The 20,937-nt window shown below is 37.2% G+C and overlaps 1 protein-coding gene across 1 annotated transcript in view; it reads left to right on the top strand.

Annotated features, from left to right (window-relative positions):
* Window positions 1-20,937, top strand: part of SHC3 (SHC adaptor protein 3) — a 283,686-nt gene that overhangs the window by 238,810 nt on the left and 23,939 nt on the right. The window contains exons 11-12 of the mRNA XM_053702398.1: window positions 12,680-12,874; window positions 19,517-19,803. Coding sequence (XP_053558373.1) covers window positions 12,680-12,874; window positions 19,517-19,803 — 482 coding nt within the window. The remainder of the gene's footprint in view (window positions 1-12,679; window positions 12,875-19,516; window positions 19,804-20,937) is intronic.

Raw genomic sequence — 20,937 nt, forward strand, 5'->3', positions numbered from 1 at the left:
CTTTAATTATTAATGTTGTTGTTCACAAAAAATAACTGTTTTAATAAATATTTAGCTTAAATCAATAACAGTACATTTACAGTATATAATCCAAATCCTTAGTGTACAAAATTAAAAAATATGGGCTAGATTACGAGTTTTCCTTTTGAGCTGTGCGGTGCTAAGCAGCAGTTTTGTGTCACCACTCACTTACCTGCAGCACTGGTATTACAGGTTTTTACAAACCCGGCGTTAAAATATAAGAAGTGAGCATTGAGCAAAATTTTGCTCCTTATCACACTCCAATACCAGCGCTGCTTAAGTCAGCAGTGAGCTGGTTGTACGTGCTCGTGCACGATTTCCCCATGGAATCAACAGGGAGAGCCGGCTGAGAAAAAGTCTAACACCTGCAAAAAGCAGCGTAAAACTCAGTAACGCAGCCCCATGATTCCTATGGGGAAACACATTTTATGTTTACACCTAACACCTAACATGAACCCGAGTCTAAACACCCCTAATCTACAACTTATTAACCCCTAATCTGCCGCCCCCGACATCGCCAACACCTACATTATACTTATTAACCCCTAATCTGCCGCTCCAGACACCGCCGCCACCTACATTATACTTATGAACCCCTAATCTGCTGCCCCCAACATTTCCGCCACTTACATTATATTTATTAACCCCTAATCTGCCGCCCCCAATGTCGCCGCAGCCTACCTACACTTATTAACCCCTAATCAGCTGCCCCCTATGTCGCTGCCACTATAATAAACATATTAACCCCTAAACCGCCGCATCCCGCCTCGCAAACATTAGTTAAATATTAACCCCTAATCTGCCGCCCCAAAAATTGCCGACACCTACATTATACTTATTAACCCATAATCTGCCACTCCGGACACCCCGCCTCCTACATTATACTTATGAACCCCTAATCTGCTGCCCTCAACATCGCTGACACCTACATTATATTTAGTAACCCCTAATCTGCTGCCCCCAATATTGCCGCAACCTACCTACATTTATTAACCCCTAATCTACTGCCCCCAACGTTGCTGCCACTATACTAAATTTATTAACCCCTTAACCTAAGTCTAACCCTAACACCCCCTAATTAAATATAATTAAAATAAACCTAAATAAAAATTCCTATAATTAACTAAATTATTCCTATTTAAAACTAAATACTTACCAGTAAAATAAACCTAAGCTAGCAACAATATAACAAATAGTTACATTGTAGCTAGCTTAGGGTTTATTTTACAGGCAAGTTTGTATTTATTTTAACTAGGTACAATAGTTACTAATATTTATTAACTATTTAATAACTACCTAGCTAAAATAAATACAATTGACCTGTAAAATAAAAACCTAACCTAAGTTACAATAACACCTAACACTACACTATAATTAAATAAATTAACTAAATTAAATACAATTAACTAAATTAAATGAAATTAATCCCCTAGCCTAAACTACCAATAGCCCTTAAAAGGGCCTTTTGCGGGGCATTGCCCCAAAGTAATCAGCTCTTTTACCTGTAAAAAAAAATGCAAACAACCCCCCAACAGTAAAACCCACCACCCACACAACCAACACCCCAAATAAAATACTATCTAAAAAAAATCCTAAGCTCCCCATTGCCCTCAAAAGGGCATTTGGATGGGCATTGCCCTTAAAAGAGCAGTTAGCTCTATTGCAGGCCCAAACCCTAACCTAAAAATATAAAACCCACCCAATACACCCTTAAAAAAACACTAACCCCCTGAAGATCGACTTACAGTTCTAAAGACTGGACATCCATCCTCAAGGAAGCGGCAGAAGTCTCTCATCCAACCGGGCCGAAGTCCTCAGCGAAGCCGGGAGAAGTCTTCATCTAAGTGAAGTGGCCCTCCAGAGGGCAGAAGTCTTCATCCAGACAGCATCTTCTATCTTCATCCATCTGACATGGAGCGGCTCCATCTTCAAGACATCCGATGTGGAGCATCCTTCTTCTGACTACTAAAGATGAATGAAGGATGGCATCCATCAGATTCTGATTGCTGATAGAATTCTATTAGCCAATCGAATTAAGGTAGAAAAAATCCTATTGGATCAGCCAATAGGATTGAACTTCAATCCTATTGGCCAATAGGATTTTTCTACCTTAATTCCGATTGACTGATAGAATTCTATCAGCCAATCGGAATCTAAGGGACCCCATCTTGGATGACGTCACTTAAAGGAACCTTCATTCATCTTTAGTCGTCGGAAGAAGAGGATGCTCCGTGTCGGATGTCTTGAAGATGGAGCCGCTCCACGTCGGATGGATGAAGATGAAGACTTCTGCCGCTTCCTTGAGGATGAATGTCCGGTCTTCAAACTGTAAGTCGATCTTCAGGGGTTAGTGCTAGTTTTTTTAGGGGTGTATTGGGTGGGTTTTATTTTTTAGATTAGGGTTTGGGCCACAAAAGAGCTAACTGCCCTTTTAAGGGCAATGCCCATCCAAATGCCCTTTTGGGCAATGGGGAGTTTAGGTTTTTTTAGATAGTATTTATTTTTGGGGTTGGTTGTGTGGGTGGTGGGTTTTACTGTTGGGGGGTTGTTGTATTTTTTTTTTACAGGTAAAAGAGCTGATTACTTTGAGGCAATGCCCCGCAAAAGGCCCTTTTAAGGGCTATTAGTAGTTGGTAATTTGGGGGGGGATTTTTTTTTATTTTGATAGGGCTATTAGATTAGGTGTAATTAGTTAAATATCTGTAATTTGTTTATTATTTTCTGTAATTTAGTTGTTTGTTTGTTTTTGTACTTTAGCTAATTTAATTTAATTTAGGTAATTGTATTTAAATTAAGTTAATTTATGTAATTATGTGTAGTGTTAGGTGTTATTGTAACTTAGGTTAGGTTTTATTTTACAGGTACTTTTGTATTTATTTTAGCTAGGTAGCTATTAAATAGTTAATAAATATTTAATAACTATTGTCCCAGTTAAAATAAATAGAACTTTGCCTGTAAAATAAAAATAAACCCTAAGCTAGATACAATGTAACTATTAGTTATATTGTAGCTAGCTTATGGTTTACTTTATAGGTAGTATTTAGTTTTAAATAGGAATAATTTAGTTAATTATAGGAATTTTATTTAGATTTATTTAAATTATATTTAAGTTAGGGGGTGTTAGGTTAGACTTAGGTTAGGAGATAATACATTTGTATAGTGGCGGCGATGTTGGGGGCGGCAGATTAGAGGTTTACATGTAGGTAGGTGGCGGCGATGTTAGGGATGGCAGATTAGGGGTTATATATTTAACTAATGTTTGCAAGGCGGGAGTGTGGCGGTTTAATGGTTTTATGTTTATTATAGTTGCGGCGGTGTCCGGAGCGGCAGATTAGGGGTTAGAAATTTTATTTTAGTGTTTGAGATGCGGGAGGTCCTCGGTTTAGGGGTTAATAGGTAATTTATGGTGTTAGTGTACTTTTTAGCTCTCTAGTTATGAGTTTTATGTTATGGCGTTGTACCATAAAACTCTTAACTACTGACTTTTAAATGTTAGGATCTTGACAGGGTAGGGTGTACCGCTCACTTTTTGGCCTCCCAGAACAGACTCGTAATACCGGCGCTATGGAAGTCTCATAGAAAAAAGACTTAGTTTACGTAAGTTGTTTTGCAGTAAGGCCAAAGAAGTGTGCGGTACACCTATACCTGCAAGACTCATAATAGCAGCGGGCATAAAAAAGCAGCGTTAGGACCTCTTAACGCTGCTTTTTTTACTTTAACGCACAACTCGTAATGTAGCCGTAAGTGAATAATAAATGTGAATAACAAATTAAAGTGTGAAAACATGAAGAAAAAAAAACTCCCTCTCCCTATAGACTATGGACAAGCTCAAAGGGTTTACTGTCCCTTTAATTTGCTTATTGCCCATATCTAATCAAATACATTGAAATTGTGTTTTCCCTCTCCCTTTCATGTTTCCTTCATAAATATATTTATTCAAATGAAAACATACAAAACAAAGGCTCTAATAAATTAATAGGAAGCCATGGAATTTATATATAATGGTCCATATAACATTAAAAAAAATATGTCTGAAAAGAAAACAAGTGGTAAAATATTATTCTTGTCTTATTGCGAATACAATCTTTTTTAATGCTGATTGCAAAACAACAGAGGGCACTATCGGCTCACAATCAATAAATATGAAAGAACTAAACACTTACAGTGCCTTCAGGGTCTACAAGAAGCAGATGCTTTGCTTGTCCGTTGTGCATGCCAGTAAGCACATATGAACCAGGATTTGATACTTTTTCTAACAAGAAAATCTCCATCTTTTTTTAATAGTTTTTCAGCATCTTTTCTGCACATTTCTCCCAGACCAGGACTCTAACTTCAGTTCTTCACTTATAGTCAGAATAGCTCTAGACAGCAATGGGCTGGAACAGTCAACTGATGGATCTTTGTTAAGCACAGGTTGGTTTTTGAGAGCATCTTCAAATGGTTCTGAAATAAAGATAATAATGTATAAATTAATAAGTTAAATATGATTTGTTTAATCACATATGCACTGCTATTTTTGCCAAATGTTGATATATCATGTGCAACCTTAAATATACAATCAATGAAACCTATCCTGAATGAGAAAAGAAAAATAAACATCTAAAAATATGATATTTAATTTAATTGAAATGCCGACACTTTTTCAAAATCTAATTTCCCTAGATTTGCCAAGTCTGAAACAACATACCCAGTTGCTGTGCTATTCTATTTCACTTTTAACTAACAGGGAACTTGAGAAAATTTGAGGACAAAATTTTGTAGTCAAATGCACTCTGTTGAGTTGTAATGAACATGAAAGGCTAAATAGTTATAATAACACACAGGCAACCAACATATAGGGCGCTATGTACTAAGCATCGAAGTGACCCTTCGTCTGTATTTCCGCGTCAAAATTCGCTCACGGTCTATCATCTTATTTACCAATCCGCAATCGAATTGAAAAACCACTAATTTTCATCAGCGATCGTAATTTTATGCAACTAATCGTTCTGAACCCTTTTTTCACTTACTACATGATCGATCGCACGTAACTTCGATATTATCGGAAATTATCAATGTTACAAGTAATCCTTCTGATACAATTTTCACTGTATCTTCGCGTGATTTGCTTTGCGACCATTTAGGTAGCGAATACAATAGAAAACTATAGGGGGTATAAAACTGACACCAGGTTGAACTACTTAAGTGAAACGACTAGACTACATAGTTTCATTATTGGTTTTTGGATCAGTGAATGAAGATGGAGACACGTTTACATATGTTTCTATTCAGATTGATTCAATTACGAGGAAGAAGGGCTTTAGGCACTGGTTGATGGATTGCAAAGAAGGAGAGGAGGTCGAAGAATGAGAGTCCCAAGAGTTTTCCTTCCTCGTATGGGTTTTGAAGCCCTTTCAGATCGGGAGGTTATCCAGAGATTCCGTTTGGACAGAGAAACTATTATGGAACTTTACAATGAAATAGCAGAATACCTGGAGCCTATGACAGCGCGTTCACAAGCCATACCCAGGCTATTAAAACTGTTGTCAGCCTTACACTTCTTTGCCACGGGTTCATTCCAAGCTGTGTCAAGCATCATAATTGGCATCAGCCAGTCTTCTTTTTCTAGGCTCCTAACAAAAGTCATTAATGCATTGATGGTGGTCTTTCCACAGTATGTGTGCCTTCCCTCGACTCTGAAGAGTGGCAGTCTGTGAAGTCTAACTTTTATAGAATGTCAGAAATGCCCAATGTACTTGGGCTATTTTTGTTTTAGTTTGACGCTTGATATCATTGAACCTTTTTTTGCAGGATTCAATATCTTTTTTCCTTGGTCCTTGAGCACTCACAGCATCACTCATTTTTTGCCAAATAATATTCTTACGGGCACCGGGGGTTTGCTTGCCTCGACTTCCATAAATATTTATAGTAGTACTCGGTACTAGATCAACAAGTACAACATTTTGTTGATGTGAGAAGTTAGGGTTGCGAGTCTTCTTGGAAGTAGCTGAATCTCTGGAGAAAGCCATCTTCTCAAAGTAAATACCGAAAGTAACTAAACAATATTCTAAGAATTCTGGAAAATACACGTTCGTATGCATGTCAGCAGCTTAACGTTGCCGCTTGTATGACGATTATGACACCTAGATGGTCACGTGGGTTAATAACTAAACCAATTATACCGTAGACTGATTAGTAACTTTGTTCTTTCGCGCCGAGCGAAGCTTCAAAGTTATCAATAATCCGATTGTCTTCGAGACAGATTAGATGCAAAATTTTACAGCTTGGTTTTTAGTACATTAGTGTAACGAAGTCCAATTCCACAAGGTGTGAATGCCGGCAGGTTAATTCGATATGCTTTGTGCAAAAATGTTGACGCCTTAGTACATGGCGCCATAGTCTGACTAACCATAACACACTGCGGTATACTATGTTCCCAATTTGTAAAGGAATTTTCTATAGTTGTAGGAGCGTTTAAATATAAGCATAAATGTTTTAGTGGAAAGGATAGTTTTGTGTCAATACACACACATATATATATTGTTGTTAAAGTGTTATAGTCACATAAGTTACAATGAGAAAGAGAAGTATTCAAGCAGGCATGAAAAACAGCTCAGTAGCTTGTTCTAAAGTGAGTTACCTAGATCTAGAGGTATATGGCTACACCTTATTGACGAGGCCCACAGAAGGCCAAAACAAATGCCTGAGGCCGCCATGTTCCTCGTTTAGATGAGGATTGTCTGTTATTTCAGGGCTTGACTGTCCTTTTTTGGTGGGATCAGACTGATATACTTCAGGAAAGCTCTCCTCTGTGAAAGGCCCAATTGGGTTAAAAGAGGCTTCCAGGTGGTGACCCGTAAGCAAACAAGCCACTGAGTAGTTGTTCATTTTTGGTTGAGTGCTTCTCTTTCTTGTATATTTGTATTATAACCCTGGAAAGTCTCCCTAAGGGTAATGATAGAAAATAGACGTGGAATCCATGCCCGATGTACCTAGAAGGATATGGCTACACCTCAATGATGAAGCCCACAGAAGGCAAAAATCATTGTCATTGGTTGACATTTTCCTCATTCAGAAGAGGATTGCCTGGTATTTAAGGGCTGGGCTGTCCATTTAGGTGGTGCAGACTGATATACTTTAGGAAATGTCTCCTCTGTGAAAGGCACAATTGAGCTAATAGTGCTCTCTGGTGGTGACCTGCCAGAGAACAAGCAACTGAGCGGTTGTCTGTTCCTGGTTGAGCACTTCTCTTTTGATCTTATTGATGGTTACTTTACAATTAAAGTCTGTTCTTGATACATTATCAGATTATTATAGTGTTGCTGTCGTCAATATTGAATATAAAAGTGCAGCTTATGATGCATATGAGTTGTTGCTTATGCAACATTTCTAAATTTCTCCTAAAAAGAACTTATCTCTCTTTTCTTCAGTGTGGTGTTTCTCAATTCCAGTCCTCAGGACCCCTAAGAGGACAGATTTTCATGATATCTGAACTAAAGCACAGATTAAATATTCAGCTGATTTGTAACCATGGGTTTTAACCTGCTCTCACACATCAGCTGATGATTTTACCTAGGTAAAAAATAAATAAAACAAATGTGCTAAATATCAGTATAACCCTTCCCTTGTGAAGAAGCTGCCTGTCCTGGCTTCTAGTGTGCCATAGTTTATTTAATAACATTCACCTAGATTGCAAGTTTTGCGCTATAGAGGGTGTGAAACGAATGCAACAAAAGTTGCGTTATTTCACCCTTCATAGCGCTGCCATTATGAGTTTCTAAAAAAGCCACCTTACTGCACAAAATCCAAGCGCTGCTTTGACGTGCTCGTGCGCGCTTTCCCCATAGACATCAATGGGAAGAGAGTGTTAGAAAAAAAACTAACACCTGTGATCGTGGAATGAAAAGCTCCGTAACGCAACCCCATTGATGTCTATGGGGAAATAAAAGTTACGTTTAAACCTAACACCCTAACATAAACCCCAAGTCTAAACAACACTAATCTGCGCCCCTAACATCGCCGACACCTACATAAAATTATTAACCCCTAATCTGCCGCTCCGACATTGCTGCCATTGAAATAAATGTATTAACCCCTAATCTGCCTCTACCAATATCGCCGCTACTATAATAAAGTTAATAACCCCTATTCCACCCCACCCCAACCTCGTCCACACTATAATAAAGAGAGTGACCCCTATTCCGCTGCTCCACCAACATCGCTGCCACTAAATAAAGTTATTAACCACTATACCTCTGGCCTCCCACATCACTGCCAGTAAGTAAACCTATTAACCCATAAACCGCCAGTCCCCCACATTGCAAAAAACTAAATTAAACTATTAACTCCTAAACCTAACAACCCCCTAACTTTAAATTAAAATTACAAGATCCCTATCTTAAAATAAATAAAAACTTGCCTGGGAAATTAAAAAAACCTAAGTTTAAACTATATATTAAACTAACATTACTATTATACTAAAATTAAAATAACTAACAATTAAATAAATTAAATTACACATTAAAAATACTAAATTACAAAAGATAAAAAACACTAAAGTACAAAAAATAACAAACACTAAATTACGAAAAATAGCAAATGAAATTATCAAAAATAAAAACAATTACACCTAATCTAATAGCCCTATAAAAATAACCCCCCCCCCCAAATAAAAAAAACCCTAGCCTACAATGCAGGGCATTTCCCTAAAGAAATCAGCTCTTTTATCTGAAAAATAAATACAGAGACCCCCCAACAGTAAAACCCAGCACCCAAACCCCCCAAAATAAAAAACCTAACTCTAACAAAAACCTAAGCTACTCATTGCCCTGAAAGGGCATTTGTATGGGAATTGCCCTTAAAAAAGGCATTCTGCTCTTTCTTGCCCTAAAAAGGGCATATAGCTCTTTTAAGAAAAGCCCAAACCCTAATGTAAAAAAAAAAAACACCCAAAAAAAGTTTTAAAAAACCTAACACTAACCCCCGACGATACACTTACAGTTTTTGAAGTCCGGACATCCAGGCGGTGAGAAGTCGTCATCCATCCAGGCGGCGTCTTCTATCTTCATCCAGGCGGCATCTTCTATCTTCATCCCGGCGGCGCAGAGCGGGTCCATCCTGAAGACATCCGGCGCGGAGCATCCTCTTCATACGGTTGCCGCTGTATACTGAATCTTCAATGCAAGGGAGCCTTTTCAAAATGGCGTCCCTTATTTTCCTATTGGCTGATTTGATTTTTTAAATTCAAATTAGCCGATAGGATGAGAGCTACTGATATCCTATTTGCTGTTCAAATCAGCTAATAGGATGAGAGCTACTGAAATTCTATTGTCTGTTTAAATCAGCCAACAGAATTTCAGATGCTCATCATATTTGCTGATTTGAACAACCAATAGGATTTCAGTAGTTCTAATCTGATTGGCGGATTTGAATTTAAAAAAATCAATTAGGTTTGGACTTTTCTTAAAAGAGCTAAATGCCCTTTTCAGGGCAAGAAAAAGAGCTGAATGACCTTTTAAGGGCAATGCCAATACAAATGACCTTTTCAGGGCAATGGGTAGCTTAGGTTTTTGTTAGAGTTAGGTTTTTTATTTTGGGGGGTTGGTTTGGTGGTGGGTTTTACTGTTAGGGGGTCGTTGTATTTATTTTTCAGGCAAAAGAGCTGATTTCTTTAGGGCAATGCCCTACAAAAGTCCCTTTTAAGGACTATTGGTAGTTTATTGTAGGCTAGGTTTTTTTTATTTTGGGGCAGCTATTTTATATTTTATAGGGCTATTAGATTAGGTGTAATTGTTTTTATTTTGGATAATTTCATTTGTTATTTTTCGTAATTTAGTGTTTGTTATTTTTTGTACTTTAGTGTTTTTTATTTTTTGTAATTTAGTATTTTTAATGTGTAATTAAATTTATTTAATTGATAGTTATTTTAATTTTAGTATACTAATTATGTTAGGTTAGTTTATAGTTTAAACTTAGTTTTTTTTAATTTCCCAGGTTTTTATTTATTTTAAGATAGGGATCTTGTAATTTTAATTTAGGGGTCAATAGTTTAGGGGGTCAATAGTTTAATTTAGTTTTTTTTGCGATGTGAGGGGGCTGGCGGTTTAGGGGTTAATAGGTTTATTTAGTGGCAGTGATGTGGGAGGCAAGAGGTTTAGGGGTTAATAACTTTATTTAGTGGCAGTGATGTCGGGGAGCGGTGGAATAGGGGTTAATATCTTTATCTATAGTGTGGGGTGATGTTGTGGATGCGGGGGAATAGGGGTTAATTACTTTAATATAGTGGCGGCGATGTTGGGGAGTGGCGGAATAGGGGTTAATACATTTTATTAGTGGCAGCGATGTCCGGATCGGCAGATTAGGGGTTAATCGTTTATTATAGTGTTTTTTATGCTGGAGGGCCCTCAGTTTAGGGGTAATAGGTAGTTTATGGGTGTAGTGTACTTTGTAACACTTTAGTTATGAGTTTTGTGTAACAGTTTTGTTGCGTAAAACTTATAACTACTGGTCTCAGGCTGTAACGCAAGCTTTTTAGCCTCACCACAAACTGGTAATGGCAGTGCTATGGAAATCCCATGCAAAAAAACGTCATTTAATTGGAGTTTCGGGACTGATGTTGCGTTACAGGTAAAATGCTTGCGGCATAGCTATACTGACAAGACTCGTAATAGCTGCATTACTGTTTTAACGCTGAAATTGCCATTTTTCACACGAATGCAAAACTTGTTATCTAGGTGAATGGAAACTAAGGGATGATTTGTACATTAGAGATAAGATATTTCAATTAAGCTAATATTGCAAAACTCTTACAAACTTTATTATGGGGTTTTTGTCCTAGGAAAAAAGATTTATAATCTGAGGAAATCTGTTAAATAACATAAATATAATATTGGATGTTTTAGTAAAATACTCCATCTATGGTGCCTTCTCCAATATTTACTTCTTTTACTTTGTAATAACAGAACCTACAAATGATTCGTCTACAACACTATAAAATAAAAGCACATGTTGTTATCCTAATAATATTATTGCTTGTTGTTTAAAAGTAAATTTGTTTTGTTGTATATTGGTGCATTCAGATACAAATGTACTTACTCATATCGAACAGATCTTTTCTTGGCTGACATCCCTTGGAGAAGTCCCACCGACCCAGAGATAACTGCTGTCCATACTCTTCTGAAGAGCCCCCATGTTTTTTTGTTTATGTGCTGGGTATTAACATATGTTGGTGCATTGCTTGTTTGGTTTGCTGGGCTGACTTTCCCTCTGGCTGACTGTATATGTCTAAAGAAGCTGAAAGAAAAATATTTGTAAGAAACACTACATTTCTTAGGAGGAAAAAATACTGTAAAACATATTCATATGAGCGGAATTTATTATTGGCCAAAAAGGTTTTGTAAATAATGGCACATTTTGCAACATTTCAAATCACCTCATTTTGAACAGGTGTACTACCCCCATTAGTAAAGCAATAATTGTTAACTGTTTAAGTTGACTTCAGACTACACTAAGTGGCCGCTTTATCATCGTTATGTCCGACATTATCCCCACTCAGCGGATCATGTCCTACAGACATTGATGAATGCCGACAGTATACGCTGTCGGCATTTATCTTTGCACAAGCAGTTTATTATATTCTGTACAGTTTTCTACCAGTCAGTAGATAAATAGATCATCTACTGATCATCATACTGTCCTTATTCTAACAAGTAATTGCAAATTAATTCCTGATGTGGGATACACTTACAGCCCATGGGGCCGATTTATGTAAGTGCAAGCGGACATGATACGATGTAGCATATCATGTCCGCCACACATCGATAAATGCCGACAGCTCGCATTCTATTGGCTGATTGGAACAGCCAATAGAATGCAAGCACAATTCCTATTGGCTGATTGGATCAGCCAATTAGGATTGAAGTTCAATCCTATTGGACTGATTGCAATAGCCAATAGGATTTTTTTCAACATAATTCCGATTGGCTGATAGAATTCTATCAGCCAATCGGAATTAATGTTGAAAAAATCCTATTGGCTAATGCAATCAGCCAATAGGATTGAACTTCAATCCTATTGGCTGATCCAATCAGCCAATAGGATTGTGCTTGCATTCTATTGGCTGTTCCAATCAGCCAATAGAATGCGAGCTGTCGGCATTTATCGATGTGTGGCGGACATGATATGCTACATCGTATCATGTCCGCTTGCACTTACATAAATCGGCCCCATGGGCTGTAAGTGTATCCCACATCTGGAATTAATTTGCAATTACTTGTTAGAATAAGACAGTATGATGATCAGTAGATGATCTATTTATCTACTGACTGGTAAAAACTGTACAGAATATAATAAACTGCTTGTGCAAAGATAAATGCCGACAGCGTATACTGTCGGCATTCATCAATGTCTGTAGGACATGATCCGCTGAGTGGATAATGTCGGACAGAACGATGATAAAGCGGCCACTTAGTGTAGTCTGAAGTCAACTTAAACAGTTAACAATTATTGCTTTACTAATGGGGGTAGTACACCTGTTCAAAATGGTGATTTGAAATGTTGCAAAATGTGCCATTATTTACAAAACCTTTTTGGCCAATAATAAATTCCGCTCATATGATATGTTTACAGTATTTTTTCCTCCTAAGAAATGTAGTGTTTCTTACAAATATTTTTCTTTCAGCTTCTTTAGACATATACAGTCAGCCAGAGGGAAAGTCAGCAGCAAACCAAACAAGCAATGCACCAACATATGTTAATACCCAGCACATAAACAAAAAAACATTGGGGGCTCTTCAGAAGAGTATGGACAGCAGTTTCTCTGGGTCGGTGGACTTCTCCAAGGATGTCAGCCCAAGAAAAGATCTGTTCGATATGAGTAAGTACATTTTGTATCTGAATGCACCAATATGACAACAAAACAAATTTACTTTTAAACAACAAGCAATAATATATATAGGATAACAACATGTGCTTTTATTTTATAGTGTTGTAGACGAATCATTTGTAGGTTCTGTTATTACAAAGTAAAAGAAGTAAATATTGGAGAAGGCACCATAGATGGATATTTTACTAAAACATCCAATATTATATTTTGTTATTTAACAGATTTCCTCAGATTATAAATCTTTTTTCCTAGGACAAAAACCCCATAATAAAGTTTGTAAGAGTTTTGCAATATTAGCTTAATTGAAATATCTTATCTCTAATGTACAAATCATCCCTTATTTCCATTCACCTAGATAACAAGTTTTGCATTCGTGTGAAAAATGGCAATTTCAGCGTTAAAACAGTAATGCAGCTATTACGAGTCTTGTCAGTATAGCTATGCCGCAAGCATTTTAGCCTGTAACGCAACATCAGTCCCGAAACTCAATTAAATGACGTTTTTTGCATGGGATTTCCATAGCACTGCCATTACAAGTTTTGTGGTGAGGCTAAAAAGCTTGCGTTACAGCCTGAGACCAGTAGTTATAAGTTTTACGCAACAAAACTGTTACACAAAACTCATAACTAAAGTGTTACAAAGTACACTACACCCATAAACTACCTATTAACCCCTAAACTGAGGCCCTCCAGCATAAAAAACACTATAATAAACGTATTAACCCCTAATCTGCCGATCCGGACATCGCTGCCACTAATAAAATGTATTAACCCCTATTCCGCCACTCCCCAACATCGCCGCCACTATATTAAAGTAATTAACCCCTATTCCCCCGCACCACAACATCACCCACACTATAATAAAGATATTAACCCCTATTCCACCGCTCCCCGACATCACTGCCACTAAATAAAGTTATTAACCCCTAAACCTCTTGCCTCCCACATCACTGCCACTAAATAAACCTATTAACCCCTAAACCGCCAGCCCCCTCACATCGCAAAAAAAACTAAATTAAACTATTGACCCCCTAAACTATTGACCCCCTAAATTAAAATTACAAGATCCCTATCTTAAAATAAATAAAAACCTGGGAAATTAAAAAAAACTAAGTTTAAACTATAAACTAACCTAACATAATTAGTATACTAAAATTAAAATAACTATCAATTAAATAAATTTAATTACACATTAAAAATACTAAATTACAAAAAATAAAAAACACTAAAGTACAAAAAATAACAAACACTAAATTACGAAAAATAACAAATGAAATTATCCAAAATAAAAACAATTACACCTAATCTAATAGCCCTATAAAAATAAAATAGCTGCCCCAAAATAAAAAAAACCTAGCCTACAATAAACTACCAATAGTCCTTAAAAGGGACTTTTGTAGGGCATTGCCCTAAAGAAATCAGCTCTTTTGCCTGAAAAATAAATACAACGACCCCCTAACAGTAAAACCCACCACCAAACCAACCCCCCAAAATAAAAAACCTAACTCTAACAAAAACCTAAGCTACCCATTGCCCTGAAAAGGTCATTTGTATTGGCATTGCCCTTAAAAGGTCATTCAGCTCTTTTTCTTGCCCTGAAAAGGGCATTTAGCTCTTTTAAGAAAAGTCCAAACCTAATTGATTTTTTTAAATTCAAATCCGCCAATCAGATTAGAACTACTGAAATCCTATTGGTTGTTCAAATCAGCAAATATGATGAGCATCTGAAATTCTGTTGGCTGATTTAAACAGACAATAGAATTTCAGTAGCTCTCATCCTATTAGCTGATTTGAACAGCAAATAGGATATCAGTAGCTCTCATCCTATCGGCTAATTTGAATTTAAAAAATCAAATCAGCCAATAGGAAAATAAGGGACGCCATTTTGAAAAGGCTCCCTTGCATTGAAGATTCAGTATACAGCGGCAACCGTATGAAGAGGATGCTCCGCGCCGGATGTCTTCAGGATGGACCCGCTCTGCGCCGCCGGGATGAAGATAGAAGATGCCGCCTGGATGAAGATAGAAGACGCCGCCTGGATGGATGACGACTTCTCACCGCCTGGATGTCCGGACTTCAAAAACTGTAAGTGTATCGTCGGGGGTTAGTGTTAGGTTTTTTAAAACTTTTTTTGGGTGTTTTTTTTTTTTACATTAGGGTTTGGGCTTTTCTTAAAAGAGCTATATGCCCTTTTTAGGGCAAGAAAGAGCAGAATGCCTTTTTTAAGGGCAATTCCCATACAAATGCCCTTTTCAGGGCAATGAGTAGCTTAGGTTTTTGTTAGAGTTAGGTTTTTTATTTTGGGGGGTTGGTTGGGTGCTGGGTTTTACTGTTGGGGGGTCTCTGTATTTATTTTTCAGATAAAAGAGCTGATTTCTTTAGGGAAATGCCCTGCATTGTAGGCTAGGGTTTTTTTTATTTGGGGGGGGGGGGGGTTATTTTTATAGGGCTATTAGATTAGGTGTAATTGTTTTTATTTTTGATAATTTCATTTGCTATTTTTCGTAATTTAGTGTTTGTTATTTTTTGTACTTTAGTGTTTTTTATCTTTTGTAATTTAGTATTTTTAATGTGTAATTTAATTTATTTAATTGTTAGTTATTTTAATTTTAGTATAATAGTAATGTTAGTTTAATATATAGTTTAAACTTAGGTTTTTTTAATTTCCCAGGCAAGTTTTTATTTATTTTAAGATAGGGATCTTGTAATTTTAATTTAAAGTTAGGGGGTTGTTAGGTTTAGGAGTTAATAGTTTAATTTAGTTTTTTGCAATGTGGGGGACTGGCGGTTTATGGGTTAATAGGTTTACTTACTGGCAGTGATGTGGGAGGCCAGAGGTATAGTGGTTAATAACTTTATTTAGTGGCAGCGATGTTGGTGGAGCAGCGGAATAGGGGTCACTCTCTTTATTATAGTGTGGACGAGGTTGGGGTGGGGTGGAATAGGGGTTATTAACTTTATTATAGTAGCGGCGATATTGGTAGAGGCAGATTAGGGGTTAATACATTTATTTCAATGGCAGCAATGTCGGGAGCGGCAGATTAGGGGTTAATAATTTTATGTAGGTGTCGGCGATGTTAGGGGCGCAGATTAGTGTTGTTTAGACTTGGGGTTTATGTTAGGGTGTTAGGTTTAAACGTAACTTTTATTTCCCCATAGACATCAATGGGGTTGCGTTACGGAGCTTTTCATTCCACGATCACAGGTGTTAGTTTTTTTTCTAACACTCTCTTCCCATTGATGTCTATGGGGAAAGCGCGCACGAGCACGTCAAAGCAGCGCTTGGATTTTGTGCAGTAAGGTGGCTTTTTAGAAACTCATAATGGCAGCGCTATGAAGGGTGAAATAACGCAACTTTTGTTGCATTCGTTTCACACCCTCTATAGCGCAAAACTTGCAATCTAGGTGAATGTTATTAAATAAACTATGGCACACTAGAAGCCAGGACAGGCAGCTTCTTCACAAGGGAAGGGTTATACTGATATTTAGCACATTTGTTTTATTTATTTTTTACCTAGGTAAAATCATCAGCTGATGTGTGAGAGCAGGTTAAAACCCATGGTTACAAATCAGCTGAATATTTAATCTGTGCTTTAGTTCAGATATCATGAAAATCTGTCCTCTTAGGGGTCCTGAGGACTGGAATTGAGAAACACCACACTGAAGAAAAGAGAGATAAGTTCTTTTTAGGAGAAATTTAGAAATGTTGCATAAGCAACAACTCATATGCATCATAAGCTGCACTTTTATATTCAATATTGACGACAGCAACACTATATAATCTGATAATGTATCAAGAACAGACTTTAATTGTAAAGTAACCATCAATAAGATCAAAAGAGAAGTGCTCAACCAGGAACAGACAACCGCTCAGTTGCTTGTTCTCTGGCAGGTCACCACCAGAGAGCACTATTAGCTCAATTGTGCCTTTCACAGAGGAGACATTTCCTAAAGTATATCAGTCTGCACCACCTAAATGGACAGCCCAGCCCTTAAATACCAGGCAATCCTCTTCTGAATGAGGAAAATGTCAACCAATGACAATGATTTTTGCCTTCTGTGGGCTTCATCATTGAGGTGTAGCCATATCCTTCTAGGTACATCGGGCATGGATTCCACGTCTATTTTCTATCATTACCCTTAGGGAGACTTTCCAGGGTTATAATACAAATATACAAGAAAGAGAAGCACTCAACCAAAAATGAACAACTACTCAGTGGCTTGTTTGCTTACGGGTCACCACCTGGAAGCCTCTTTTAACCCAATTGGGCCTTTCACAGAGGAGAGCTTTCCTGAAGTATATCAGTCTGATCCCACCAAAAAAGGACAGTCAAGCCCTGAAATAACAGACAATCCTCATCTAAACGAGGAACATGGCGGCCTCAGGCATTTGTTTTGGCCTTCTGTGGGCCTCGTCAATAAGGTGTAGCCATATACCTCTAGATCTAGGTAACTCACTTTAGAACAAGCTACTGAGCTGTTTTTCATGCCTGCTTGAATACTTCTCTTTCTCATTGTAACTTATGTGACTATAACACTTTAACAACAATATATATATGTGTGTGTGTATTGACACAAAACTATCCTTTCCACTAAAACATTTATGCTTATATTTAAACGCTCCTACAACTATAGAAAATTCTCTTTACAAATTGGGAACATAGTATACCGCAGTGTGTTATGGTTAGTCAGACTATGGGCGCCATGTACTAAGGCGTCAACATTTTTGCACAAAGCATATCGAATTAACCTGCCGGCATTCACACCTTGTGGAATTGGACTTCGTTACACTAATGTACTAAAAACCAAGCTGTAAAATTTTGCATCTAATCTGTCTCGAAGACAATCGGATTATTGATAACTTTGAAGCTTCGCTCGGCGCGAAAGAACAAAGTTACTAATCAGTCTACGGTATAATTGGTTTAGTTATTAACCCACGTGACCATCTAGGTGTCATAATCGTCATACAAGCGGCAACGTTAAGCTGCTGACATGCATACGAACGTGTATTTTCCAGAATTCTTAGAATATTGTTTAGTTACTTTCGGTATTTACTTTGAGAAGATGGCTTTCTCCAGAGATTCAGCTACTTCCAAGAAGACTCGCAACCCTAACTTCTCACATCAACAAAATGTTGTACTTGTTGATCTAGTACTCGAGTACTACTATAATATTTATGGAAGTCGAGGCAAGCAAACCCCCGGTGCCCGTAAGAATATTATTTGGCAAAAAATGAGTGATGCTGTGAGTGCTCAAGGACCAAGGAAAAAAGATATTGAATCCTGCAAAAAAAGGTTCAATGATATCAAGCGTCAAACTAAATCAAAAATAGCCCAAGTACATTGGGCATTTCTGACATTCTATAAAAGTTAGACTTCACAGACTGCCACTCTTCAGGAGTCGAGGGAAGGCACACATACTGTGGAAAGACCACCATCAATGCATTAATGACTTTTGTTAGGAGCCTAGAAAAAGAAGACTGGCTGATGCCAATTATGATGCTTGACACAGCTTGGAATGAACCCGTGGCAAAGAAGTGTAAGGCTGACAACAGTTTTAATAGCCTGGGTATGGCTTGTGAACGCGCTGTCATAGGCTCCAGGTATTCTGCTATTTCATTGTAAAGTTCCATAATAGTTTCTCTGTCCAAACGGAATCTCTGGATAACCTCCCGATCTGAAAGGGCTTCAAAACCCATACGAGGAAGGAAAACTCTTGGGACTCTCATTCTTCGACCTCCTCTCCTTCTTTGCAATCCATCAACCAGTGCCTATATAGCCCTTCTTCCTCGTAATTGAATCAATCTGAATAGAAACATATGTAAACGTGTCTCCATCTTCATTCACTGATCCAAAAACCAATAATGAAACTATTGTAGTCTAGTCGTTTCACTTAAGTAGTTCAACCTGGTGTCAGTTTTATACCCCCTATAGTTTTCTATTGTATTCGCTACCTAAATGGTCGCAAAGCAAATCACGCGAAGATACAGTGAAAATTGTATCAGAAGGATTACTTGTAACATTGATAATTTCCGATAATATCGAAGTTACGTGCGATCGATCATGTAGTAAGTGAAAAAAGGGTTCAGAACGATTAGTTGCATAAAATTACGATCGCTGATGAAAATTAGTGGTTTTTCAATTCGATTGCGGATTGGTAAATAAGAGATGTAGACCGTGAGCGAATTTTGACGCGGAAATACAGACGAAGGGTCACTTCGATGCTTAGTACATAGCGCCCTATATGTTGGTTGCCTGTGTGTTATTATAACTATTTAGCCTTTCATGTTCATTACAACTCAACAGAGTGCATTTGACTACAAAATTTTGTCCTCAAATTTTCTCAAGTTCCCTGTTAGTTAAAAGTGAAATAGAATAGCACAGCAACTGGGTATGTTGTTTCAGACTTGGCAAATCTAGGGAAATTAGATTTTGAAAAAGTGTCGGCATTTCAATTAAATTAAATATCATATTTTTAGATGTTTATTTTTCTTTTCTCATTCAGGATAGGTTTCATTGATTGTATATTTAAGGTTGCACATGATATATCAACATTTGGCAAAAATAGCAGTGCATATGTGATTAAACAAATCATATTTAACTTATTAATTTATACATTATTATCTTTATTTCAGAACCATTTGAAGATGCTCTCAAAAACCAACCTGTGCTTAACAAAGATCCATCAGTTGACTGTTCCAGCCCATTGCTGTCTAGAGCAGCTATTCTGACTATAAGTGAAGAACTGAAGTTAGAGTCCTGGTATCTGGGAGAAATGTGCAGAAAAGATGCTGAAAAACTATTAAAAAAAGATGGAGATTTTCTTGTTAGAAAAAGTATCAATAATCCTGGTTCATATGTGCTTACTGGCATGCACAACGGACAAGCAAAGCATCTGCTTCTTGTAGACCCTGAAGGCACTGTAAGTGTTTAGTTCTTTCATATTTATTGATTGTGAGCCGATAGTGCCCTCTGTTGTTTTGCAATCAGCATTAAAAAAGATTGTATTCGCAATAAGACAAGATAATATTTTACCACTTGTTTTCTTTTCAGACATATTTTTTTTAATGTTATGATGGACCATTATATATAAATTCCATGGCTTCCTATTAATTTATTAGAGCCTTTGTTTTGTATGTTTTCATTTGAATAAATATTTTATTTATGAAGGAAACATGAAAGGGAGAGGGAAAACACAATTTCAATGTATTTGATTAGATATGGGCAATAAGCAAATTAAAGGGACAGTAAACCCTTTGAGCTTGTCCCATAGTCTATAGGGAGAGGGAGTTTTTTTTTCTTCATGTTTTCACACTTTAATTTGTTATATTCACATTTATTATTCACTTACGGCTACATTACGAGTTGTGCGTTAAAGTAAAAAAGCAGCGTTAAGAGGTCCTAACGCTGCTTTTTTATGCCCGCTGCTATTATGAGTCTTGCAGGTATAGGTGTACCGCACACTTCTTTGGCCTTACTGCAAAACAACTTACGTAAACTAAGTCTTTTTTCTATGAGACTTCCATAGCGCCGGTATTACGAGTCTGTTCTGGGAGGCCAAAAAGTGAGCGGTACACCCTACCCTGTCAAGAGTCCTAACACATTTAAAAGTCAGTAGTTAAGAGTTTTATGGTACAACGCCATAACATAAAACTCATAACTAGAGAGCTAAAAAGTACACTAACACCCATAAATTACCTATTAACCCCTAAACCGAGGACCTCCCGCATCTCAAACACTAAAATAAAATTTCTAACCCCTAATCTGCCGCTCCGGACACCGCCGCAACTATAATAAACATATTAACCATTAAACCGCCACACTCCCGCCTTGCAAACATTAGTTAAATATTATTAACCCCTAATCTGCCATCCCTAACATCGCCGCCACCTACCTACATGTATTAACCTCTAATCTGCCGCCCCCAACATCGCCGCCACTATACTAAATGTATTATCTCCTAAACCTAAGTCTAACCCTAACACCCCCTAACTTAAATATAATTTAAATAAATCTAAATAAAATTCCTATAATTAACTAAATTATTCCTATTTAA

Source organism: Bombina bombina, chromosome 2, assembly GCF_027579735.1.
Source record: "Bombina bombina isolate aBomBom1 chromosome 2, aBomBom1.pri, whole genome shotgun sequence".
NCBI lineage: Eukaryota > Metazoa > Chordata > Amphibia > Anura > Bombinatoridae > Bombina > Bombina bombina.